The 27,291-nt window shown below is 40.3% G+C and overlaps 1 protein-coding gene across 1 annotated transcript in view; it reads right to left on the bottom strand.

Moving 5' to 3' along the window:
* The window catches only part of LOC308299702 (carboxyl-terminal PDZ ligand of neuronal nitric oxide synthase protein), a 117,393-nt gene that overhangs the window by 79,654 nt on the left and 10,448 nt on the right, over positions 1–27,291 (bottom strand). Inside the window, exons 3-4 of the mRNA XM_080743492.1 lie at positions 10,331–10,423; positions 9,939–9,997 (exon numbers count right to left, since the gene is read on the bottom strand). Of these exons, the coding sequence (XP_080599618.1) occupies positions 9,939–9,997; positions 10,331–10,423 (152 nt within the window). The remainder of the gene's footprint in view (positions 1–9,938; positions 9,998–10,330; positions 10,424–27,291) is intronic.

Consider the following 27,291-nt stretch of genomic DNA (forward strand, 5'->3'; position numbering starts at 1 on the left):
AGCACAGAACAGTACAGAAGATACAGTACACTACAATACAGTAAGGTACTGTACACTACAGCACAGTAAGGTACGGTACAGTACAGTACAGTACAGTACAGAAGATACAGTACAATTGTCAATACAGTAAGGTACGGTACAGTGCAATACAGTGCAGGTACGGTACAGTACAATACAGTGCAGTAAAGTACAGCACAGTAAGGTTAAGTACAGTACAGTGCAGTAAGGTACAGCACAGTAAGGTATAGCACAGTACAATAACATACAGTACAGTACAGTACAGTAAAGTACAGTACAGCACACTACAGTAAGGAAGCAAGCAGTTCAAACTGTGAGACCATCCTCCGAGTCGTCTGTGTTTCGTTGTGAGAGGGTCGGTCCCCGTGAAAAACGCGTTCTGGCACGAAGCGGTTACGTTTCTCGCGTTTGTGACGCCCCCTAGGGGTCGAAGTGGAAATGCTTTTGGGCATTCGTTGAGTATGCCACCCCCAACCTGTGGTTGAAATTCAGTGTTGACTCGACCTATTGTTTGTGATTTATGGCTTTTGTTTGCGAAACGGGCCCCTCCCGCTAACTTTGGAAGCGCGTTACGAACGAAGGGTATTGACTATCAAAATATCCTTTGACTATGTTTATCGCGTGGCTTCATAGATCACGTGTACCGGTTTTTAAGACATTTGAAGAAAATATGTAGGAAAAGGAGCAAAAAGTGTGTTTCGGAGAAAATTCAAGATGGCGGAAAATCTATCCTGGCGCAAATGGGCGTGGCCTATATGGGGAGATGCGTCTTGGCCCAAGGAATCCGGGGAAAAAATAAGTTTAAGTTTCCGACCTACGGTTCAACAGTTACAGGCCAAAACGTACACTGGGCTGTTATAGCGCCACCATGAGGTCAAATGACGCTATTATTTTTTATTTATTCCTTGTAATCATTATGAACCTCCTCTCCGAGTCTTGAAACTGTAGCCCCTATGGTTTGCGAGAGAAAAATAATTGAATGCGATTCCCATTATAACTCAATGGGGACAGGTAAGGGTTAATTAATTCACTAATAAATTCATATCAATTAAACTATAGAACCTTTCTCTTAGCAAGTTGATAGCACACGATTCCCGCGTAAGCCCATCGATTTGACATATGGCGCGAGTGTGTGGTGCAAAAACTGTGGGAGGAGTAGCGTGCCAAACTTTGGGGAAATACATGTGTGTGTGTCTGGCTTAAGTATGAGTGATAACAATAAGTCTGCCCATGCTATGCATAGGCACACTTAATAAATAAATATGAGCGAGAACAATAAGTGTCCCATGCTATGCATAGGCACACTTAATAACTAGAAAAATATTGTTCCTTCGAAACAATAGTGGGCTCGCTTCAAGCCGGAAAACAATGGCTATAAAAGCACAAAATGTCAAGATCGCAGGCAGTGCTCTCTTTGACGTTACTGACGTCAAAGATTGGTCCATTTTGTTCCAAAAATGTGTTGTGCAAAAGTTGACCCGCTGGTGGCGCTATAACAGGCCAATGTGAGAAGGTTGGTATCTGTTCCTTGACCTATTGGGAATGTGCTTGCAAGATTTCACGCACATCCCAGGCTGTGTTCATGATTTGAGGTGTTTTTGGCTTTGGACACTTTATCGCTGCTTGCAGCTATATTTATTATTATTATTTTATAATTTTTTTGTGTGCACTTCATAGGCATGTTAGATAAAGGTCCTTAGATTGCGTGTAGAATGTTTCATGCAAATTGCAAAAAAAAATCCTAGAATAAAAACGGGTTTAAGCGTTTTACAAACTGCTCAAAATTATATAGCGCCCCCCTTTGGCCATTTGGGGTAAGATTGGTTTCAGTGATATTTGAACTAACCCTCTACACTATTTTGTCATGAAAATGTGACTTTGCATGTATGTTTTAGAGGCAGAAGAATAATTTGCATAAAAATGCAATATTGTTTGAATTATTTAAAAAAGCATGTTTCAATGTTAAAGAAATCCGATCTGACAGATCTTAAGATATCGGTCCAAAGTTCACGTAAAAAAAGTTTTGTGCACGTGACGCGAAAATTCCAGAATAAAAGCGGGTTTACGCGTTTTACAAACTGCTCAAAATGGCGGAAAATCAAATGGCGGAGCTTACTTAACAACGACACAGATGTCTTCCGCTTGAGTCAAAGCACGCGTGTAACAAGTTGCATGTCTTCGAACGAAACGAGTCATGACTTATGCCCGTTTGAAGTTTGAATTTTCAGACGCTTCGTATAGCGCCCCCCTTTGGCCGATTGGAATAAAATTGGTTTCAGTGATACTTTGACTAACCCTCCACATCTTTGCCAAATGCCATGAACGTGTAACTTTGCATGTATGATTTAGAGGCCGAAGAATAATTTGCATAAAACCGCAATATATATTGAATTATTAAAAAATCATTATTTAACGTACAAACTTCTCACCACATAGCCTGTGTAGATATAGGTTCAAAGTTCATGTGAAAAAAGTTTTGTGCACTTGACGCGAAAATCCCAGGAGGAGATAGATTTTTACTGTTTTTCATATAATTCCGAATTGTGGGAGACCTAAAGGTCAGAGGTCAAAAGTTAGAGGGTAAAAGTTGTTCGGCATGAGGAGACGCATAAGTGTATACAGGTTTCATGGCTGTATGTATAACACAGCATGAGCTATACCTGTTCAAAGATCGCACTTTCGAAGGCTTCCTACAGCGCCACCATTTGGCCGATTGCTATAAAAAATAATAGCACACTTCGCCACTGTAAACTGAACACATTGATGTTTTTATTTTCATTTTCTCACTAAGTATGTAGGAGTAGAAAGGAACCGAAAATCCCGTCTACTTACTAGATAAATAAATAAATAATGACAATATCTAAAGTGTGCTCGCCAGGTACTGGCGAGCCCACAACTAGAAAAATATTGTTCCTTCGAAACAATTGTGGGCTCGCTTCAAGCCGGAAAACAATGGCTATAAAAGCACAAAATGTCAAGATCGCAGGCAGTGCTCTCTTTGACGTTACTGACGTCAAAGATTGGTCCATTTTGTTCCAAAAATGTGTTGTGCAAAAGTTGACCCGCTGGTGGCGCTATAACAGGCCAATGTGAGAAGGTTGGTATCTGTTCCTTGACCTATTGGGAATGTGCTTGCAAGATTTCACGCACATCCCAGGCTGTGTTCATGATTTGAGGTGTTTTTGGCTTTGGACACTTTATCGCTGCTTGCAGCTATATTTATTATTATTATTTTATAATTTTTTTGTGTGCACTTCATAGGCATGTTAGATAAAGGTCCTTAGATTGCGTGTAGAATGTTTCATGCAAATTGCAAAAAAAATCCTAGAATAAAAACGGGTTTAAGCGTTTTACAAACTGCTCAAAATTATATAGCGCCCCCCTTTGGCCATTTGGGGTAAGATTGGTTTCAGTGATATTTGAACTAACCCTCTACACTATTTTGTCATGAAAATGTGACTTTGCTTGTATGTTTTAGAGGCAGAAGAATAATTTGCATAAAAATGCAATATTGTTTGAATTATTTAAAAAAGCATGTTTCAATGTTAAAGAAATCCGATCTGACAGATCTTTAGATATCGGTCCAAAGTTCACGTAAAAAAAGTTTTGTGCACGTGACGCGAAAATTCCAGAATAAAAGCGGGTTTACGCGTTTTACAAACTGCTCAAAGTGGCGGAAAATCGAAGGGCGGAGCTTACTTAACAACGACACAGATGTCTTCCGCTTGAGTCAAAGCACGCGTGTAACAAGTTGCATGTCTTCAAACGAAACGAGTCATGACTTATGCCCGTTTGAAGTTTGAATTTTCAGACGCTTCGTATAGCGCCCCCCTTTGGCCGATTGGAATAAAATTGGTTTCAGTGATACCTTGACTAACCCTCTACATCTTTGCCAAATGCCATGAACGTGTAACTTTGCATGTATGATTTAGAGGCAGAAGAATAATTTGCATAAAACTGCAATATTTATTGAATTATTAAAAAATTATATTTCACTTTAAAAGAAATCCGCCGAGATTAGTTTGACCGTATTGGTCCAAAGTTCATGTGAAAAAAGTTTTGTGCGCGTATCGAAAAAAACCCAGGAGGAGATAGATTTTTACTGTTTTTCATATAATTCCGAATTGTGGGAGATCTAAAGGTCAGAGGTCAAAAGTCAGAGGCTAAAAGTTGTTCGGCATGAGGAGACGCATACGTGTATACAGGTTTCATGCCTGTACCTCAAACACAGCATGAGCTATACCTGTTCAAAGTTCGCACTTTCGAAGGCTTCCTACAGCGCCACCATTTGGCCGATTGCTGTAAAAAGTAATAGCACACTTCGCCACTGTAAACTGAACACATTGATGTTTTTATTTTCATTTTCTCACTAAGTATGTAGGAGTAGAAAGGAACCGAAGTTTTTTGATACTTGATATGCCTGCCTGATAGATAAATAAATAAATAATGACAATATCTAAAGTGTGCTCGCCTTATAGGCGAGCCCACAATGACAATATCTAAAGTGTGCTCGCCTTATAGGCGAGCCCACAACTAGAAAAATATTGTTCCTTCGAAACAATTGTGGGCTCGCTTCAAGCCAGAAAACAATGGCTATAAAAGCACAAAATGTCAAGATCGCAGGCAGTGCTCTCTTTGACGTTACTGACGTCAAAGATTGGTCCATTTTGTTCCAAAAATGTGTTGTGCAAAAGTTGACCCGCTGGTGGCGCTATAACAGGCCAATGTGAGAAGGTTGGTATCTGTTCCTTGACCTATTGGGAATGTGCTTGCAAGATTTCACGCACATCCCAGGCTGTGTTCATGATTTGAGGTGTTTTTGGCTTTGGACACTTTATCGCTGCTTGCAGCTATATTCATTATTATTATTTTTTTGTGTGTGTGCACTTCATAGGCATATTAGATAAAGGTCCTTAGATTGTGTGTAGAATGTTTCATGCAAATTGCAAAAAAAAAAATCCTAACGGGTTTAAGCGTTTCACAAACTGCTCAAAATGATATAGCGCCCCCCTTTGGCCAATTGGGGTAAGATTGGTTTTAGTGATATTTGGACTAACACTCTACATCTTTGCCAAATGCCATGAACATGTTACTTTGCATGTATGATTTAGAGGCAGAAGAATAATTTGCATAAAACTGCAATATTCATTGAATTTATTTTAAAAAGCATGTTTAAATTTTAAAGAAATCCGATCCGACAGATCTTTAGATATCGGTCCAAAGTTCAAGTAAAAAAAGTTTTGTGCACGTGGAGCGAAAATTCCAGAATAAAAGCGGGTTTACGCGTTTTACAAACTGCTCAAAATGGCGGAAAATCAAAGGGCGGAGCTTACTTAAAAACAACACAGATGTCTTCCGCTTGAGTCAAAGCACACGTGTAACAAGTTGCATGTCTTCAAACGAAACGAGTCATGACTTATGCCCGTTTGAAGTTTGAATTTTCAAACGCTTCGTATAGCGCCCCCCTTTGGCCGATTGGAATAAAATTGGTTTCAGTGATACTTTGACTAACCCTCCACATCTTTGCCAAATGCCATGAACGTGTGACTTTGCATGTATGATTTAGAGGCCGAAGAATAATTTGCATAAAACCGCAATATTGATTGAATTATTAAAAAATTATATTTCACTTTAAAAAAAATCTGGTTGATCAATCTGACCGTATTGGTCCAAAGTTCATGTGAAAAAAGTTTTGTGCACTTGACGCGAAAATCCCAGGAGGAGATAGCTTTTTACTGTTTTTCATATAATTCCGAATTGTGGGAGACCTAAAGGTCAGAGGTCAAAAGTTAGAGGGTAAAAGTTGTTCGGCATGAGGAGACGCATAAGTGTATACAGGTTTCATGGCTGTATGTATAACACAGCATGAGCTATACCTGTTCAAAGATCGCACTTTCGAAGGCTTCCTACAGCGCCACCATTTGGCCGATTGCTGTATAAAGTAATAGCACACGTCGCCACTGTAAGCTGAACACATTGATGTTTTTATTTTCATTTTCTCACTAAGTATGTAGGAGTAGAAAGGAACCGAAAATCCCGTCTACTTACTAGATAAATAAATAAATAAACTAGAAAAATATTGTTCCTTCGAAACAATTGTGGGCTCGCTTCAAGCCAGAAAACAATGGCTATAAAAGTACAAAATGTCAAGATTGCAGGCAGTGCTCTCTTTGACGTTACTGACGTCAAAGATTGGTCCATTTTGTTCCAAAGATGTGTTGCGCAAAAGTTGACCCGCTGGTGGCGCTATAACAGGCCAATGTGAGAAGGGTGGTATCTGTTCCTTGACCTATTGGGAATGTGCTTGCAAGATTTCACGCACATTGCAGGCTGTGTTCATGATTTGAGGTGTTTTTGGCTTTGGCCACTTTATCGCTGCTTGCAGCTATATTCATTATTATTTTATTTTTTGTGTGTGTGTGCACTTCATAGGCATATTAGATAAAGGTCCTTAGATTGTGTGTAGAATGTTTCATGCAAATTGCAAAAAGAAATCCTAACGGGTTTAAGCGTTTCACAAACTGCTCAAAATGATATAGCGCCCCCCTTTGGCCAATTGGGGTAAGATTGGTTTTAGTGATATTTGGACTAACACTCTACATATTTGCCAAATGCCATGAACATGTTACTTTGCATGTATGATTTAGAGGCAGAAGAATAATTTGCATAAAACTGCAATATTCATTGAATTTATTTAAAAAAGCATGTTTCAATTTTAAAGAAATCCGATCTGACAGATCTTTAGATATCGGTCCAAAGTTCACGTAAAAAAAGTTTTGTGCACGTGGAGCGAAAATTCCAGAATAAAAGCGGGTTTACGCGTTTTACAAACTGCTCAAAATGGCGGAAAATTGAAGGGCGGAGCTTACTTAACAACGACACAGATGTCTTCCGCTCGAGTCAAAGCACGCGTGTAAGCAAGTTGCATGTCTTAAAACGAAACGAGTCATGACTTATGCCCGTTTGAAGTTTGAATTTTCAAACGCTTCGTATAGCGCCCCCCTTTGGCCGATTGGACTAAAATTGGTTTCAGTAATACTTTGACTAACCCTCTACATCTTTGCCAAATGCCATGAACGTGTAACTTTGCATGTATGATTTAGAGGGCGAAGAATAATTTGCATAAAACCGCAATATTGATTGAATTATTAAAAAATTATATTTCACTTTAAAAGAAATCTGGTTGATCAATCTGACCGTATTGGTCCAAAGTTCATGTGAAAAAAGTTTCGTGCGCGTAACGAAAAAAACCCAGGAGGAGATAGATTTTTACTGTTTTTCATATAATTCCAAATTGTGGGAGATCTAAAGGTCAAAGGTCAAAAGTCAGAGCGTAAAAGTTGTTCGGCATGAGGAGACGCATACGTGTATACAGGTTTCATGGCTTTACCTCAAACACAGCATGAGCTATACCTGTTCAAAGTTCGCACTTTCGAAGGCTTCCTACAGCGCCACCATTTGGCCGATTGCTGTAAAAAGTAATAGCACACGTCGCCACAGTAAGCTGAACACATTGATGTTTTTATTTTCATTTTCTCACTAAGTATGTAGGAGTAGAAAGGAACCGAAGTTTTTTGATACTTGCACTGACTGCCTGCCTAGTATAGAAATAATGACAATATCTAAAGTGTGCTCGCCTTATAGGCGAGCCCACAACTAGAAAAATATTGTTCCTTCGAAACAATTGTGGGCTCGCTTCAAGCCAGAAAACAATGGCTATAAAAGTACAAAATGTCAAGATCGCAGGCAGTGCTCTCTTTGACGTTACTGACGTCAAAGATTGGTCCATTTTGTTCCAAAAATGTGTTGTGCAAAAGTTGACCCGCTGGTGGCGCTATAACAGGCCAATGTGAGAAGGGTGGTATCCGTTCCTTGACCTATTGGGAATGTGCTTGCAAGATTTCACGCACATTGCAGGCTGTGTTCATGATTTGAGGTGTTTTTGGCTTTGGCCACTTTATCGCTGCTTGCAGCTATATTCATTATTATTATTTTTTTTGTGTGTGTGCACTTCATAGGCATATTAGATAAAGGTCCTTAGATTGTGTGTAGAATGTTTCATGCAAATTGCAAAAAGAAAAATCCTAACGGGTTTAAGCGTTTCACAAACTGCTCAAAATGATATAGCGCCCCCCTTTGGCCAATTGGGGTAAGATTGGTTTTAGTGATATTTGGACTAACACTCTACATCTTTGCCAAATGCCATGAACATGTTACTTTGCATGTATGATTTAGAGGCAGAAGAATAATTTGTATAAAACTGCAATATTCATTGAATTTATTTAAAAAAGCATGTTTCAATTTTAAAGAAATCCGATCTGACAGATCTTTAGATATCGGTCCAAAGTTCACGTAAAAAATGTTTTGTGCACGTGGAGCTAAAATTCCAGAATAAAAGCGGGTTTACGCGTTTTACAAACTGCTCAAAATGGCGGAAAATCGAAGGGCGGAGCTTACTTAACAACGACACAGATGTCTTCCGCTCGAGTCAAAGCACGCATGTAACAAGTTGCATGTCTTCAAACGAAACGAGTCATGACTTATGCCCGTTTGAAGTTTGAATTTTCAAACGCTTCGTATAGCGCCACCCTTTGGCCAATTGGAATAAGATTGGTTTCAGTGATATTTTTACTAACCCTCTACATCTTTGCCAAATGCCATGAACGTGTAACTTTGCATGTATGATTTAGAGGCAGAAGAATAATTTGCATAAAACCGCAATATTGATTGAATTATTTAAAAAATATATTTCACTTTAAAAGAAATCCGACCAGACAGTTTGACCGTATTGGTCCAAAGTTCATGTGAAAAAAGTTTCGTGCGCGTAACGGAAAAAACCCAGGAGGAGATAGATTTTTACTGTTTTTCATATAATTCCGAATTGTGGGAGACCTAAAGGTCAGAGGTCAAAAGTTAGAGGGTAAAAGTTGTTCGGCATGAGGAGACGCATAAGTGTATACAGGTTTCATGGCTGTATGTATAACACAGCATGAGCTATACCTGTTCAAAGATCGCACTTTCGAAGGCTTCCTACAGCGCCACCATTTGGCCGATTGCTATAGAAAATAATAGCACACTTCGCCACTGTAAACTTTACACATTGATGTTTTTATTTTCATTTTCTCACTAAGTATGTAGGAGTAGAACGGAACCGAAGATCCCGTCTACAGTATACTAGATAAATAAATAAATAATGACAATATCTAAAGTGTGCTCGCCAGTTACTGGCGAGCCCACAATGAATCCGGGACCTTCCCTGTCAATCAAAATAGTGCTGTTTGGTCATTTATGTTTTCATCCTTCCAAATAGAGACCTTTTTGACTGCAGCATTTTTCTTTACTTTATATTTTCATGTTTTTGTTCTATTTCTTGTAATTTTTCTGATGTGGTGCTTGACACACAATAGACAAGCTATATGAACACATGCATGGTGTCATTGAATTTTGTTAACAATACAAATATATATTTTTTAATATGCCAGTTATTCAGATTGATCATTCCAAATTGAAAGATTGACTACCAGTGTTCTGATGGGGCACATGTGCCAAATTTTGCTGCTAATGGTATACTGGGTGCCTAACTTTAGGTAAAAAATCTAACAAAAAAATTAGAGAAAAAACTAGGAAAAAAAAACTGTAAATTGATGCACACGAGACAGTTTACGCGCACAGCCCGGTATCCGGCACCTATCCATTGACAAATGAAGCACTGTGCAGATGTACTAGTTATATTGTATTAACAGACTGGTGCTCTACCATACAGATTGGTTACAATAACATTTGTCACTAAAATAAGCTTGGATTTGACGGATTATACATCATACAGTAGTTAGATTATAATGTAATTGATGTCCTATCTAAAGATCATATTTAGATGTGTGTGGTTATTATGTGTAGGTCAGCTCCAGGCTGGGACTGACCTGTAGACGGGGTCGTGCATGATCAGCATCTTGCTCTCGTCCCAGGTCCATTCTTTCCTCTGTGGACGTGCAGCCGAGAACATCACTCAAAACATCCAAACTCATCAAATGTATGCAAATCGTCGTTGTCGGGTGGAAAACTTGTATGTCCAAAGACGTTCGTTTTGTATTTATCATTTTAAAAATGATTTAGCTAGTGAAAACAGCTGATCTACAAGCACACGATCGGCTGTTTTCAATACTTTTGTACGACGGCCTTGTATGACGAAGCAGGGCATTACTTTGTGAAAAAACATACAAATTTTAAACTCGGAGATACAAGGTTTCTGCCCCGACAGTGACGATATTTAATAGCTGATATAACAATAGCAGTATCTCTGACTCTGTCGTACCTTTAGTTTCTTCCTCTGTATCACCTTGACACCATCCACAGATACCACAATGCTGACCTTCTTCTTCTTAATGTTCTTGGCCTTGAACTCGTACTGAAAACACACACATATACAGTTTGCACATAAGTGTGAGTCTTTTTTGAGCGGTGGCACACCGTCTCCTATGTGTCACCAACCCTCCTCCCCCCACACACGGCAGTTTGAGAAGTTATGAGAACCCCTGGCTTCATGAAATGAACTGCTACACACACACCCTGGAACGAAATATTTTGAGATGGGGGTCCGTGGCCAAATACAGATCGTTTGGGGGTCCTTGACATGAACCTTAAAAGGATTTAGAAGACACTTATAGAATCGGGTCAAATATATTCAAACACTTTCAAAGACATTTTCACAACTTTTCAAAAATAGATCAACAAGCTCGCAGTGCAATACTTGGTGATATATGCTATATATATATTTTAATAATGTGTTCCAGGATTCTGTTCATGACCAGTGGTTTTCAACCTTTTGCATACCCAGGTCCATTATTTATCGGCATTTGAGCCACGGTTTGATAAGATTTCGCCTCTCAGACCCCAAACCTAGAATATTTATGTTATAATTATGTTATATGTTATTGTTGGACAAGATTTTGTCCAGAATTCCATGATGTATTGATGTGGTACCATAGGAGAGATAACAGGCAAACATTGATCAAGATAACAATTCTTTTACGTTCTCTAATTGTGTAGACCTCTTGTTAACTAAGTAATGCAGATGTAGTTAAACAATAATTTAACTCTTGAGAATGTAAAATGAAACGGGTTCATTTGGTTTCATTTTACACTCTCAAGAGCTAAAGATCTATAAGGGTCCATTTGGTTACCAACTCTGCATCATTTAGATGGGGACCACCTAAAACCCCCTCAAGGACCACCGGTGGTCCCCAGACCTTGTGCCAACATTGCAGTTTACAAATTTGTTTATGCGGGGGCCGAGCACGGCTGTGGAAGAACATTATGAGCCATAAACAATAAGTTGCCAAAACCCAAAAGTCCGTAAATTATACTTCTTGATGATAGGAATTAGGTTTTGTATCCAGAACCTTAAATGTTTGTTTAGAAGGATTGTTAAGTGATATCATAGCTTTTTCTCTTTTTGAATAGCCAATGCAAAAATCTAAAATGAAACTAGGTGCTTTCCCTGTTTTAATGGGTTAACCACTACATTGTTCTCTGCTTAAGAGAATCTTTACCTGGTCATTTGTTGACAAGGGTTCATTACATGTTTTCTGTTTTGTTCTGTAAAATAATGTCTTTTAATGCCATAAGTGTAACCTTATTGATCAATAGCTCTTGGTTCAATGGCTGAGTAACAAATCAAGAAAGCAATCTGAATGAACATTCTGGTGCAATGTAGCATGGTGATGGTAAGACAAGACCTTTTTTCCAACCGTCACAAGCTGTTTTTCCAAGTACCTTCAATCCGTCTTTGGCCAAGAGGCCTCCCAGTGGAGGGGGCCTGTAATTCAGGCTCTCTGAGAGTCTCTTGGATGTGACTGTGATGAACCTCTGACTTAAAACAGAAACTGTTATGGCAACAATGACGCCTTTGTTTCTTAATCTGAGCTTTGCCATTAAGTGACCTTCTAGTTCAGTGGTTTTCAAAGTGTGGTCTGGGAATGCCCAGGGGTCCTTGGGGGAGTTCCACGGGGTCCCCAGCTAAATGATAGTTAGGATCCAAATGGACCCTTATTGGGTGTATAACTCAGAGTGTACAAATGGAACCAAGTTCCAGTAACAAGTTCTAGTAACCAAAAATACACAGGGAAGACATACAGTATTTGCATATTATAACCACACCTGGGGGTCTAGAGTAATGTTAACTCCATAGACACAAACTAAACCGAAAAGGTACAAAACTGTGCCACGACCTATTTAACTTTTACGGCAGAACAAAGGAATGCATGTAGTTTTAACAGCCGCTCCCCGTGCCAGAGAAGGTCTCTAAATGATTGTTGGTGGCATTTGCGGTACGTGTGCGTGTGCGCGCGTGTGTACGGTGTGAGGCAATTATTGTAATTGTGTGGATAGTCTGATGCATCACATAAAGTTGTGATACAATGTATACTTAATTGCCCACCGGTGTTGTTTTAGAGCTTGTAGCTCTGCTATTTTCAGTGCACATCCAAATCTAAATCAAGGATGAGGCTTATAAAGCCAGGCTTGTGTGAGATAGCTTGTCATATGTGTGTTGAAAATCTACTGAATATAAAGAATTTATAAAATAACAGCATCTCAATACTTAGTAAAAGGAATACAAAAAATTTAACAAATGTACTAGTTCATGCAAGCTGTTGCAAATTAACATACAATGATTCCTTTTTACTAGAATATAGTTCCGTTTGTCTCTTCAAGTTCCTCGTCTGTGTTTAAATCACGTGTGCGTCATGTTACGGGAACCTTTGTTTGTTCTATAATAATTACTGAGGGAAGAAAGTGCTTGCTGCAGGCCCCTTTAGCCGGCAGAGAGACTGCCCTACTTCTGGACGCTTGCGCGCGCGTGTGTGTGTGTGTGTGTGTGCGTGCGTGTCTCACTTCTCATCTACACCCAGCTGGTTGCTTTACTAGACAGAAGGTCAAGGCTCAAGGTCTCATTCAGTATATCGTCGTTGTCGGGTGGAAACCTTGTATGTCCAAAACCATTCGTTTTTTATCATTTAAAAAAATGAACTAAATCAGTGAAAACAGCCGATCTACAAGCACACAACGGCATTGTGTGCTTCTAGATCGTTTGTTTTCACTACTTTTGTGCAACGGCCTTGTCTGATGAAGCAGCCTTACTTTGCGAGAAAAAACAACAACATACAAATTCTGCCCGACAGTGATGATATCTTCGCTGTCGGGGTGGAAAAACCTTGTAAGTCCAAAACACTTCCTTTTTTTCATTATTTGAAATAATGAAAATAGCCGAGCTCACGCCTTGCATGAGCTTGTAGATCTGCTAATTTCACTACTCTTGTGCGACACTCGTTGTATGATAAAGCAGGGCATTTACAAAAAAAAAGAAGAAAAACATTAAATGTTGATATATGGACATATGAGGTTTCTGACTGACAGTGACTATATTATATGGTATTCACCACTTCTCTCTCTCTCTCTCTACTGGCTCTATCCTCTCTCTATCCTTACCCTCTCTTAGTCTCTGTTGTGTTATGTATGCATATAGCGGTTGGCTATCGTCGGTTGAGCCCTTGTGGTGCAGAATCTCAATTCAAGTCTCTGCTGTGTATAGGACTGCTTTTTAACTTTAGTCCAGTGACCAAACATTCTAATCTGTAGGGCTGCACCTATCCATTATGGTGATTCTATGAAAACAAATCAATACAAACTCTTTTTTTTATTTAACTTTCTTTTTTAAATAAGCGACCAAATCGATAACTCTGATTAACCACTTATTTGATACGTTGTCATACAGTGTTGTCACCCAAACATAGCAAAAATAGGCTATCTATATGCTCACAATGACACATTTTGAGGTTACATCTGCATAGGGCTGTCACGATATGACATTTTACATGACGATTAATTGTCACTCAAATAATTGGCGATTAACGATTTAATTGTGTTTTTGTCATTGATAATTACATTTCTGTTTGGCTTTTAGGCTTTGAAGTTTATACAAAGAAATTACTGACATATTTGACAACTTACTACTTAAAAAATAACTACAAGCTCACAACGCGTCGCATCGCGACGCGTTGTGAGCTTGTAGATCGGCTATTTCCACTATTTCGGAAATGTTTCAACATTCACGATTATGATGGATTATGTCAAATAATCACGATTAGACGATTATGTAATAATTGTGACAGCCCTACATCTGCAATCGTTTTACAATGCATTCAAATGTTTTGTTTGATTAAGTGTTGCACCCTGGGCAGATCTTCATTGAATGCATGTAAGAAGGGAATATCTTAAAAAGTCCTGGAATAAATTCCTTACCAAAACATTTCTTCACCAATGTGTTTGTAAAGGTGTCTAGTAACACATCTCACAAAGACTGAAATTCAGTTTCCCTAGGAGAATCCGTGACAGCTGATGAAAGTTGGAGTCCCATTAAATTAACTATACAGGATAAAACACACCAAAATAAATATGCTTTAAGTAGCATGTGTGGGGTCAAACTAGAGGTTTTTAATGATTCTGAATCCATTGCAAGCATTTGCTTTGCACAAAAAACATTCCTTGGGGTAGAAACAGCCCCCATACAATTATTGTTTAGTGATGAATCGTCACTTTTCAAAGTTTTGTGGGAGCCGCCTTGAACCCAAGGAATGTTTTCCGTGCAAAACAAATGCTTGCAATGGATTCAGAATCATTAAAAAGCCCCTAGTTTGACCCCTCAGATGCTACTTAAAGCATATTTATTTTGGTGTGTTTTATCCTGTATAGTTAATGTAATGGGACTCCAACTTTCATCAGCTGTCACGGATTCTCCTAGGGAAACTGAATTTCAGTCTTTGTGAGATGTGTTGGTAAGTTTGGTAAGGCTAGGGCTCCACCAAAATGACGGCGTCGTGCCGGCGTCGGACGCCGTCAAAAAATTAACCGGGGCGAATTTGAGCGTCCGACGCGGACGTTGACGTCGGCAGTGGAGCACCCTTCATTGATTAAAACGGGAGCGCTCCCTGCGTTGACGTTGACGCGACGCTCGACACGCCCGCAGGATATGACACTATTTCTGAAGATATTCCCTTCTTAATGGGCTTAGATAAGACAGCCTCTGTGCAGTAAAATGACTCTAAAAAGCTTTCATCCTGTTATCCAGCCAATCACTTACACGCTAACATGTTTATCTGTGTACAATATTTGACAAGCTACAGTAATGTGTCTTGTCATTCATTTCAAACTAAATGCGTGTCTGTCTTACAGAGCGTTGTACCTGCCAATCAAACACTGTCCACGACTATTAAGTTAATGGACCTGTCAACTCGATCAGGGAGTGGAATTAAGAAGCCCTTTCTGGCGATGCCTGCTGGCCTACTGGTCCAGTCACATACCACATAAGCATTGATGCCTGATGGTGTCGCCAGTTCGATTCCCGATCCGGAAGACCTTTTCCGCACGTCACTCCCCATCTCTCCCCCCATTTCCTGTCAGTCTACTGTCCTATCAAATAAAGGCATAAAAAAGCCCCAAAACAAATCTTGCACTTTTTACTCCAATGCAATTATTCGTAAACTGTAGACACTAGTTACTTTGTAGATTTGTATTATTAGTACAACAAACCCTACATTAACCATTTTAGCGATATATGTACTATATGTATATCTACAAGGTCACATTGCATCGATGCGTTGTGAGCTCGTAGATCAGCTATTTTCGTAATATTGTCACACAATTTGAAAACTTGTGTAAGGTCACGGTCACACCACACTTTTATTCTACCTATGAGGGTGGATTCTGCCAATGCATTTCAATGGGAATGGAGGGGATTTTTGCAGAAATCCATAAATGGCAGCAAACTGTTCCATTGAAATGCATTGGCCCTCATAGGTAAAATGTTAGTTTGGTGTGACCGACCGTGCCCTAATTCTGCAAATACTTTTGTACTTTTAAGGTGCATCATGGTTGCACACTGCACTGCGTGTTTTCGGGAGAGAGAGAGGAAAGAGAGAGAGAGCAAGGGACTCAGTGCGACGGCTGCGAAAATCGGGAAAAATCAACCCTGGTCCGAAAATAAATACGAAATGGGCGGCAGTGTGCAAACGTGATTGACATAACGTGAGGTTGATTTTTTTATTCACGCACTCTGAAATTCACTCCGATATTCGGCCTGAAAAACACAGCAGTGTGCAAAGACCTTTACTCAAGTATTTTTTTTTAAAAACTGGACTGGACACTAGTATTATTAGTATTTATGAATTATGGTATTAATAGGCTACTTTTACTTTACTAAGTAATACATGTGTGTAATTCTTTCACCTCTTTCACCTACTGTGGTGTTATGAGTTCATGCAGAGCCTGGAGGCATCTGCAAACAGCATCATTGTGGCGCTCTCTAGCCCCACGATGAGCTGTTCACGCTACTCATCCAGATTAAAGGAGCACTGGCTGAAGTGCCTGTGTGTATTTTAAGACTCAGTATCTGTATATTTTTTTTGTGATTTTATTATCCTGTCTTGTTACTTTTTTTGTATGTACTGTATTTTTTCTACGGACACAAGTCTGCTACTAAATATTTTAATTGAATTGGAATTGACCAGAGACCTCTGCCTACTGATACTGATGACATCAAACTCAAAGTAGGCCTGCTGTAGAGGCTAAGACTAGCATTGTGGAACCATTGCAAAGACCTTAGGGCAGTCCTTCCTATATGGGATGGCATCAGGATTGATGTTCAAATCACGTGGCAGTAGGTTCGTAACTTCTGGTTTTCTCATTCGGTAAGAGGAGATCGCTTGGCTAGGCAATTTCATTGAATTGATTTAACCTGTCTGTCTATCTATAAAAATAGGTTGTTCAGTGCTTGTGATAGTACATTGTGTTACCGTGTATTTTGTTTATAACTGTGTGCTAGGGGTTTCCATACAGTTCCATGGAAAGGACCCACAAATCGCCGCATACCCTTCCAACATTTCCAATTTGTTTTTTAGAAATGTTATATTCCCCCTTGTCCTCTCCTTTCCAATTGTCCTGGCCTGGCAGCCCCCCACCACCACTACCACCCGCAACACCCCACCCCAGTGACCCCACCCAGGTCAGAGCGCCCACTCTGGAAACGAGTGGGGTTTAAAGAACTTAATCACATATAGTAAATGAGAGCATACGTGTTTATGGCGCAACATGAGGGGCATCCGTGGATCTCCTTTGTCCATCCTTCTGTTCATGAAGGTGAATGTGGTTCAGTCTGTCCCACACCCTTAGAGACACATGGCTTTAAGCTACTGATTATTGGGCTTTAGGAGAGCCCTCTGACACACACAGATGTAAAGCCTCTTCCTGCGGGGCTTTTTGGGGCATGTTGTATATAAGGCACAGATGGTGCCCCGGATCCAAGATCCATGTCCATGTCTAGCCTCCTAAAACAGTGGTTCTCAACCTTTTCAGGCCGTGACCCCCATAATGATCATATTTTAAAGATCTACACAGATCTACATTTAGTCATTTACGCCTCGCGTTGCAAGGCGTTGTGAGCATGTAGATCTGCTATTTTGACAATTTGGCCAATGTTTAACTCAGCTACTGCCATTTTGAATATGCCTTCTTTGGGATCTCCCCGCCAGAAGTCTCCATAGACTTCCATGTAATTTATAGTGCACAGATCATGCACGCCCATGCACAGATCATGCACCATGTTTGTGCAGTTTGTTCACAGCTTTCAAACAAAAAAATCCGATTGGAAATCCGTTCAGGCATTCTTGAGATAATAGCCATTATGTTTTACATGTTATGTAAGCAAAGATGGCTGCCCTATATGAAAGATGGGGTTGTATGGGGGTGGAACATGCAAAATCGCGATTGAAATCATGTTCACTAGATTTAATGGGGTCCAAAAATAACTCGTCAAACTCGTCATAAGCAGAGTGGACACATAACTATAACTCGTCAAACTAGTCATAAGCAGTGGTTGTCATTTTATAGGTATTAAATTGTCACTTTAGAAACGTGCATATACGCTCTTTACACTTAAACGTTATGTTGGTTTGTTTACTGCTGAGTGAGAAAACAATATTTCACATTAAGTTAATCATCTGGGGACCCCCCGAAATAATTTGGGGGTCCCGACCCACAGGTTGAGAACCACTGTCCTAAAACATGGGGAGGAGGGAGGGTACTTTCTGTGAGTCCAGGCAATTCATCATGAGTCACAATGCCCTGTTGTAAAGCTTGTTTGATTGATTGTCTACAATGTTTTCTTTTATAGTTTTTTTCCCCATTCCACAATAAAGCCAAAGGCGACTACTACAGCTATTTGACAAGGACACTGGCATACTGTAGGTCACTTTACAGCAGTGGTTCCCGCTGTTTTGTTATACATTTGTTCTTGTGTACCTGTACACACAAGATGTAACAATAAAGACCTACATTTTAACACATATAAAATTGCATAAATAATAACGCACAGAGTTGAGAGGAAGCTGGACAAGGCATCAATCGTTTTTTTCCACCCCTAGCAAGAGTTATCAAGCATGAATATTATGACACTGTATGGAAGCTTACTGTCTGAGTCAGTGGTCTGACAGAGCCATGATCTCCAGACACAGACAGTGCAGTAATAGGATTAACCCCGTCAAATCACAGATAGCAGATCTACAAGCTCGCAGCGCGCGCACTTGGTGCCACGCTGTGAGACACTGGTTCAACTGAGTATATAGAGCAGGGTTCCCCAATTAGTTTTCCCCAAGGGCCGAATTATGTCTAGGGTACCAAGCCGAGGGCCACAACATTGCAGGGGGCGATGGTGGCGTTCCCGCTACTCCAGTGACAGTTCAGATATCGTCGTTGTCGGGTGAAAATCTTGTATGTCCAAAACTGTTTGTTTTGCATTTATCATTTTAAAAATGATTTAAACTAGTGAACACAGTCGCTACTTCAGCTGTTTTCGCTACTACTTTTGTGCGACAGCCTTGTTTCCCCCCGACAACGACGATATAGTAGTGTTGTTGCTGCTCTTATACCACCATTATTACTGGGGTTGGTGGGGGCCAGACAGTAGACAGTAAACTGTAAGTGGCTAAAATGAGAGATACGGATTGCACCTTTAACCTGTTCTTTTGAAAAAGAGGCCCCTGTAGGTTTACTCCTAACTTCCTGTTCCCTGAAGACAGGGCATATTAGTTCACATCCCCATGGCACCATGTCTTTAACAAGTTCAAACACAGCTCACTCACTGCTCATGCCTGACACGCTGATGACTCTTATCACCGGGTATTACCTCACTGTGGTATTGCTTTCTTATGAAATAATAAAACCTCAATTCCCTATAAAGACCATGCGGTTGTTCTAGGATTTTGTGTGCGTGTGCGGTGTGTATAGTGCCAGTCATGGAATAAGTACAGTACATACTTAAAGGGGCACTACACCACTTTTCAACCTATGTTCATATAATAGCTTCTTTTTTTTTTTCTCAGAGGAGGGCTGTGGGCAGGTCAGAAACCCATCGTCTTGTGACATCATCGATTGCCAATCCAGCTTATAGAAACTGCAGGCTTTTTATTACTGAAAAGTTGCAATTTTAAAGTGGAAGCCATTGTTCTCGCGATAATACAAATCAAAATATTTTTTTCAAAAATATTGATTCAATTTTTTGGGGGAAAATGATGATGTCACAAGACGATGGATTCTGAACTTCCCACAGCTCTCCTAGGAGACTTGGACCGAGTAGATTTTTTTTTGGATATTTTATCATGAACATTAGTGAGGACCTATTATATGAAGACAGGTTGAAAAGTGGTGAACTACTCCTTTAAGTACAATTTTGACGTATTTTTACTTTCTTCAGTATTTGATGCTTGTACTTCTACCCCACTACATCTCAGTGGAAAATATTGTACTTTTACTCCACTACAATTATTTGAAAACTTTAATTGCTAGTTACTCTGTAGATTTTGATAATTATAACAAAACACACTAACCCCTTAAGCCATATACCGGTATGTATATTTCCGCCATTTGAAAATAGCAGATCTACAAGCTCACAATGTGTCCCAATGCGGTGCATTGTAGATCTTGTAGATCAGCGATTTTCAAAAGATCTTTTATACATTTTAAACTTGTGAAATGGGATATTCTGCACAAAGATTTTTGTGGTTATTTTATTTTTTGGTACTTTAAGTGCATTTTGATGCCAATTACCTTTTGTACTTTTACTCAAGTGCATTTTGAATACGGCACTTCTACTTGTAAGGGTGCCCTCACACCAAAATACCTAGAGTGGAATCCGCCAATGCATTTCAATGAGAATGTAGCATTTTTTGCAGAAATCCTCTACTGGCAAAAAACGCTCCATTCTCATTGAAACGCATTGGCGGATTCCACTCTAGGTATTTTGGTGTGTGGGCACCCTAACAGTATATACAGTACATTGCAGTATACTTTTACTTAAGTAAAATAATGAGTACTTCTTCCATCACTGAGGCACGGCTCGGGGGCACAGCTGCCCGTACGGTGGGTCGCGCTGGCAGCATCGCTCCAATGAACAGCATCGGCGGACAGCGAGGTACAGTATATTAACTGCGTGTACATTTCTATTGGCTTGGCACTATCAGGTTGTTCCTTTGTACTTCCTGTGGGTCCCATGTGCGTACAGGTGCCTCTCTGAGTGTGCGCTGCCGTCAGTGTCCTACTGGGACGGCCTGTCATTTCACTGTGTCTGTCAGAGAGTCACTGAAGCGCTGGTCCATTCTTACTGCGAGGGGCACGCACTCATGCTTAATTTATACCCTGTGAACTGTGAACAGCCGATCTACAGCCGATCTACAAGCTTGCGCTGCCTTGTGATGTGGCGAGTTGTGAGCTTATAGATCGTCTGATTTCAGGCGGGCAACACACTTGTGTGCCAACGAAGTATAAGCCAGCGGCTTCGGGGGGCTGCCTGGGCCTGTACCACTTCCTCTGTCAAGACTGCTTGAAGTGTATTGGATGTTTTTGTTCTCCTATGAAGCACGGCCTGACTCACTGCGCTCCAGTTCAACTGTTGGTACTATAGTTCTTAGTTTTTCTTCTGTGGAAGAAAAGTTCTTTTTGACCTTGTTGCAACTTTTACAGCGAGTTAAAGAGACGTTCTAATGACGACTCAAAAGTGTTTCTCCTGCCCTGGCGTGCCAGCTAGGTTGCTTTGTTCCTTCCCCTCCTTCTGTGCCAAATTATTAACTCTGGTCTAGTTTGATATTGATCAATTCTGTCCCTGTCAGCCTCTGTAAGCACACATGCAGTGTAAGTAATGAAAGTCATTTTGCCGAGGAAGGTACAGCTGTGCGGGTAGCCGGGTACCACCCAATGGAGCAGCGTCCTTGTCTGCCATCGCTTTGATCCATACTTTCAATTATAAAAGTGGATAGATAGTGGATATACATTATTAATTATACATCAACACGCGTTTATAATCTGAAGGAACAATGTGGATGGAGAAGGGAATAACATGATACCTAAAAAAATGTTTCTGTAAGCGTATCAATCAGTCATGGATGGCTCTAGCCACTTAATTCATACAAATAGTCCTGTTATTCTTCTCCCATGCCTTCCTGCGGTACGTTCTATTGTTGGGTGTAACCCTACTGCCCTCAGAGCCCCCTCCCCACTGACTGGGCTGACACACTCTGGGGGCTGCCAAGACAACACACACACACACACACACACACACACACACACACACACACACACACACACACACACACACACACACACACACACTCAAAGGCTGCGTCTAATTATTCATGGAGAATTTTCTGTTTGTGTCGCATTCCTTTACACTGAATGAAAAATCCAAACTTTATCAATCTTCTAAACTCCATGACAACTCCCCACAGTGTAATCCATTCCAAGTTTCCTACTGACGTCTCACACACGCTCACATCGCATGAATCATACAAAACCAGACAGACCTTGCCCACTGAGCCCGCAAAAGGGCCTTTCTTTGTGGAGTTTGCATGTTCTCCCTGTGTCCCCGAGGGTAGATAGTACGGTACCCTCACAAAAATGCAGTAATCCTGGTCTCTATATAATGCCTCCCCCTGGCCAGCCGGGGCGCCTGATGGAGGGGAAAGGAACTGGTTGGAATAACGTGTTCCTTCCACACGCTACGTCCAACCGGGGATTATCCCCCCTGTCAGGTGAAAAGAAGCGGCTTGAACTCCTCATGCATGGAAGGAAGGAACAATGAGGTCAGGCCGAAAAAAGATGTAGAAAAAAAAAGGTCAACTAGTGATGGCCATACAGTCATACAGTACAATGAGTACATGGACCAGTGCTGTCATGGACTACTTGGTGATGCGCATGCCTGTAAACCTATGTTTTTGTTTGTGCATGTATTTCCTTGGACAGCATCTGTATTTAGAAACACATTGAACTGTTAAAGATTATATTACAATGTTTTTACATTTTGTTTAATTGAGAATAAATTGGGGCTTAATTATTTGATTTCCTCCATGGACTGATCCATGGACATCTTTTCCAGATGAATGCCACTGACATATACGCTTGCACAGCTGCTGTGATCCTCAACAGCCTCTCTTTGTATTTATGCTCATTCGAGAGAAAGGAAAGAAGAAGAAGAGTGAAATTCCTTGAAACCGCCCCAATCCCGAGGATTGCAATGTACTTGTTGCTGGGATACAATCTATAGGGCCCATTGTGAGGTCCTGTATGGATTCAGCAGCACTTCAAAGAGCACTGGAGCCACAATGGTCCCTGCATTCTCTTGTCTTTCAATGCTGCCACAGGGATTGGGGGTATAGTCTGTAATTTCATTAGGTCATCATCATTTTCTTTATCGGGCATAGCAGTGGGCGTGGTTTTCTGGTGCCACTACAAAAATCGTCCATTCTTTTTTGTTTCCCATAGAGCATACATGGGCAACTGGCGGCCCGGGGGCCACATGCGGACCTCACATTCACTTAAAGGGCCTACACCATGCTTTTAAAACTATATTTTTTGTATAAATATATGCTCAAAATTGAGTCTTAGACAGGTTTTAACCCTCAAAAAACACTCGGACCATTCTTTTTGTTTGTTCTAGCTCTACTATAATGAGGCTCTCCAGCTGCAATACCAAAACGGCCTCTGTTTGCTCAGGGGCGCATCTAGTGGGGTTTTTCCAGAAAAAAAAAAGTTTTTTGAAAAAGAATTTTTTTTTTGGAAAAAAAAAAAGTTTTTTGAAAAAAAAAAAGTTTTTAAAAAAAAAAGTTTTTTGAAAAAAAAGTTTTTGAAAAAAAAAGTTTTTTGAAAAAAAAAGTTTTTGAAAAAAAAAGTTTTTGAAAAAAAAAAAGTTTTTTGAAAAAAAATGTTTTTTGAAAAAAAAAATTGAATTTTTTTTTTTGAAGTTTTGAAAAAAAAAAATTGAAAAGAAAAAATTTTTTTTTTTTGACTCTGAAAAAAAAACGGGAATCCGGGAGTGACGTCACTCTCGTCAACTCTCAGAACAGCACTGTTCTGAGAACCCGTGGAAAGCTTTTCATCTCTGTCTGCCCAAAACCAGAGAAAGACACAACGGTCAGAAATAGGACTTTGTGAGGATAGAAGGTGCCAGTGGGACCCCAAAAAAATAGAAAAAGTGAAAATTCATGGTGTAGGTCCTTTAATGCGGCCCACAGTTTAATACCGGAATACTGATATATTATTGATTTCAGCTTGTTATAATTCCAAACATGACCTGCTTTAATTCCTTCAGTCTATATTAGTAGCTTAATGACTAGTATAGTAGTATTAAAATGTATTATTTTTTATGTCCAATGTATTTGTATTTCAGTTCATAAAGTTAACATGAGTATAAAATTAAATGTGTTTGAAATTAAATCAAAATGTTACATTTCAGGATTCCAATTCAAATTAACAACAAAATATTCAGGATTCCAATTTAAAAAGAAGCAAAAAATAGCCGATCTACAAGCTCAAAACGCATCGCAGCGCGATGCGTTTTGAGCTTGTAGATCGGCTATTTTTTGCTTCTTTTGTATGAGATACTAGAATGACAAAGTAGGACGTAGCAATATGCAATGTGGCCCTCTGGAGTGAAGGTGAAAATATAGTGGCCCTCGCCATCATCAAAGTTGCCCCCCCATAGAGATTTACAAAAATATTTATATAATTTATTTTAAGCCAAGAATCAAGCCAACCAGGCTCCTGGTGGACCATGACCATAAAACCTTTGATTGTGTTTTTAAAAAAAAAAGTAAAAATCTACTATATCATATAATGATATATTAGATGATCTTCTACAGAATCAAAGGTTTTATGTTTTGTTTTTTTGGGCACCAGAAAACCACAGCCAATGCTATGCCCTATTCTGTGTGAGTCAGACCACTGGAACATTAAAGTGGGGTTCAATCTAGCTCTGTATGGCTCCCAAAGTGGCCCCCATAATCCTTCAGTTTATCTGGGGTCTCTTCAAACAAGCAATTACCCTCAGACTCTCCTTGTTGTCTATAATGCTGCTCTGTCTGTACTAACAGCTACAGTGGTACACACTTGAACCTGTAAACCAGGGTTCCTCAATTAGTTTTCCCCAAGGGCCGAATTATGTCTAGGGTACCAAGCCGAGGGCCACAACATTGCAGGGGGCGACGGCGGCGTTCCCGCTACTCCAGCGACTGTGACAGTTCAGATATCGTTGTTGGGTGAAAACCTTGTAGGTCCAAAACCATGGCATTTGCATTTATCATTTTAAAAATTATTTAAACTAGTGAAAACAGCCGATCTACAAGCACAAAACGCCTCGCGGTGCGAGGCGTTGTGTGCTTTAGATCTGCTGTTTTCACTACTTTTGTGCGACAGCCTTGTAAGATTTGCAAAAGAACATACAAATTTGGAGATACGAGATTTCCAGTGTTCAGTGTTGTTGCTGCTCTTATACCACCATTATTACTGGGGTTGGTGTGGGCCAGACAGTAGCCCCCCGCGGGCCGCAAATGGCCCGCGGGCCGCCTATTGGCGAACCCTGCTGTAAACAATCCTGTATAATTAGAAAAGCCAATTCAAATGGATTTCCGGTCCTGAATGCAACCAGAAAAAGAATGCCATCGGGGTGGGAAGGGGAGCGAGGCCGAGTGGTCTTCACTCAGTAGAACCAGATATAATTTACACAAACGCTTATCGTGCTGTGTGAAGACTGGAAACTATTGAGTGAAAACAAAGTCTTTATAGGGTTACTGAGGTAATAAAACCGCATGTAAAGTCGAGTCATGTTTACGTTGTCTTGGCAACCGCAGGAGGGAATACGCTGGAATTAGGGCCACCTTCTATAGGACATTAATGACAACTGCAGCGCTTTCACTTACTTCCACACAGGCTTAATTTCTAACCATGGAACCTTGAAACCTGAGCAGTACACACCATAACAGCTAGACACACTAGGGATGGGACGATAATCGTTATTATTGTTTATTGTGATAAAAAACACTCACAATAATCGTATTGTGGAGATTTACATTTATCGTGAAATTATCCATCAACCATCATGCACTGTGATCAATTCACATTTTATTTGCCGAGCTGCATTTCCGGAACCATTTAAACCCTCTATAATTGGTAAAACTGACCTGGAAATAACATACTTTTTTCACTCTCTACCAAATCTCTTTGCCAATAAATAGCAGATCTACAAGCTTTCTTTGTGAGATTGTAGATTGGCTATTTTTGGGGGATATTTTGATTATCACGATAATATCGTAAATCACAATCATGAAATTGTCATATCATCCCATCCCTACACACTATAACAGTAGTACGTGCTGTATAGAGGGATGTAAACGTATAGTGTATAATTTACATGAGCTGTCTAAGGTTTGTATGGCAAAGTTGTGCCTCTGTGCTAGGTGCCAGCTTCCCTTCATCGTCAAGCTCCTGGAACATTTTAAAATAGATTACAGGGTGGATTGCTGACTGAAATTTGTCTTGTGCTCGAAGTAAGACTGATGAGTCTGGTCTCTTAACCATGTGTGTGTGTGTGTGTGTGTGTGTGTGTGTGTGTGTGTGTGTGTGTGTGTGTGCGTGTGCGTGTGCGTGCGCGTGTGGAAGGGGCGTTCCCGCGCAAGTTTCTACTTTAGACAACTGCTTTATCCCTAAAAACACCTACCCGTTACATTATGCATAGGTATGTGTTTTGGCCGTTACAATAATATAATCAATCACCATGCCAGATGCCATTACCCTTAAGAGAAGATTGCTCAACCCATTATCCCCAGTGCAATCTTGAACCCTCCCCCTCTCTGCACATAAAAGAGCGATGTTGCCTTGGATGCCTTGGAATAAAATTATATTGATACAGAGAATTATCACTCACACATTGAATTCAATGAAATGGTCTGTGGTTATAGCAAACACAGATTAAAGAATTCATTGTATTAGTCTTTGATGAGCTTAAGTGGCAACTGCTGATAAAAACATAATTTATTGACACAAGGAATTAACCAGAAGGAGACCTCTGAATGTTACATGTCCATTGTAGGCGCACACTCCAAACAAAGTTGGCATAGCGGGTGGTTTTCGAATGCACTATATGCTTTCCTAAATGTTTGTTGCCAAACACACACAGCAATAACACGGCCATAGCCACACCTCCTTGCGTAAATAGTCTGCATAATTTATAGCGGGTGTAGCAGCCCCAAAATACCCTTAGTTTAGGGACAGAGCAAGTTGCCATTCCTGCATTTCGCGGGTAGTGGGTAAGGATAAGGGGCAGGGGATAAAATAGGGCCCACTATCTATTTATCGCTCCATCTCTCTAAGCTCATTCTCTATTTAATCAGTTCTCTCAGGACTTAGTTCTGTATAATTAGATACTGGAACGTTAATCACCATGGACCCAGAGAAAACAGATAGCAGCATTTCATACAAGTCCAAACATATTCATTCAGAGCCTCTGCATAGACTCCCAAACATAGCCTACAAATCCCTCTCCTCTCCTCTCCTGCGTGATCTCTCCTGCATTTCGTTGCTGTTGGGGCAGAACTGTTTGATCTCCATATTATTATTTGACTTTTTGTTTCCCCCCCCACAAACGAATGCCATACTTCATCATACAAGAGAAGGACGTCACACAAAAGTAGTGAAAATAGCAGATCTACAAGCTCACAAGCATTGCAACACGGAGTGAGCTTATAGATCGCCTGTTTTCCACTATCCTTTTTTGAGCGGTGGTCACACCGTCTCCATAGCGTGGCCGTGTGTGTAGGTATGTTTGTTTGTTTGTATGTGGGTGGGTGGGTGGGTCTGTATGTAGCCTCAAGCCTGTGGTGTAGTACCTTTTCTGACCACACA

Source organism: Nannobrachium achirus (genome assembly GCF_963921795.1).
Source record: "Nannobrachium achirus genome assembly, chromosome: 15".
NCBI classification, from domain to species: domain Eukaryota; kingdom Metazoa; phylum Chordata; class Actinopteri; order Myctophiformes; family Myctophidae; genus Nannobrachium; species Nannobrachium achirus.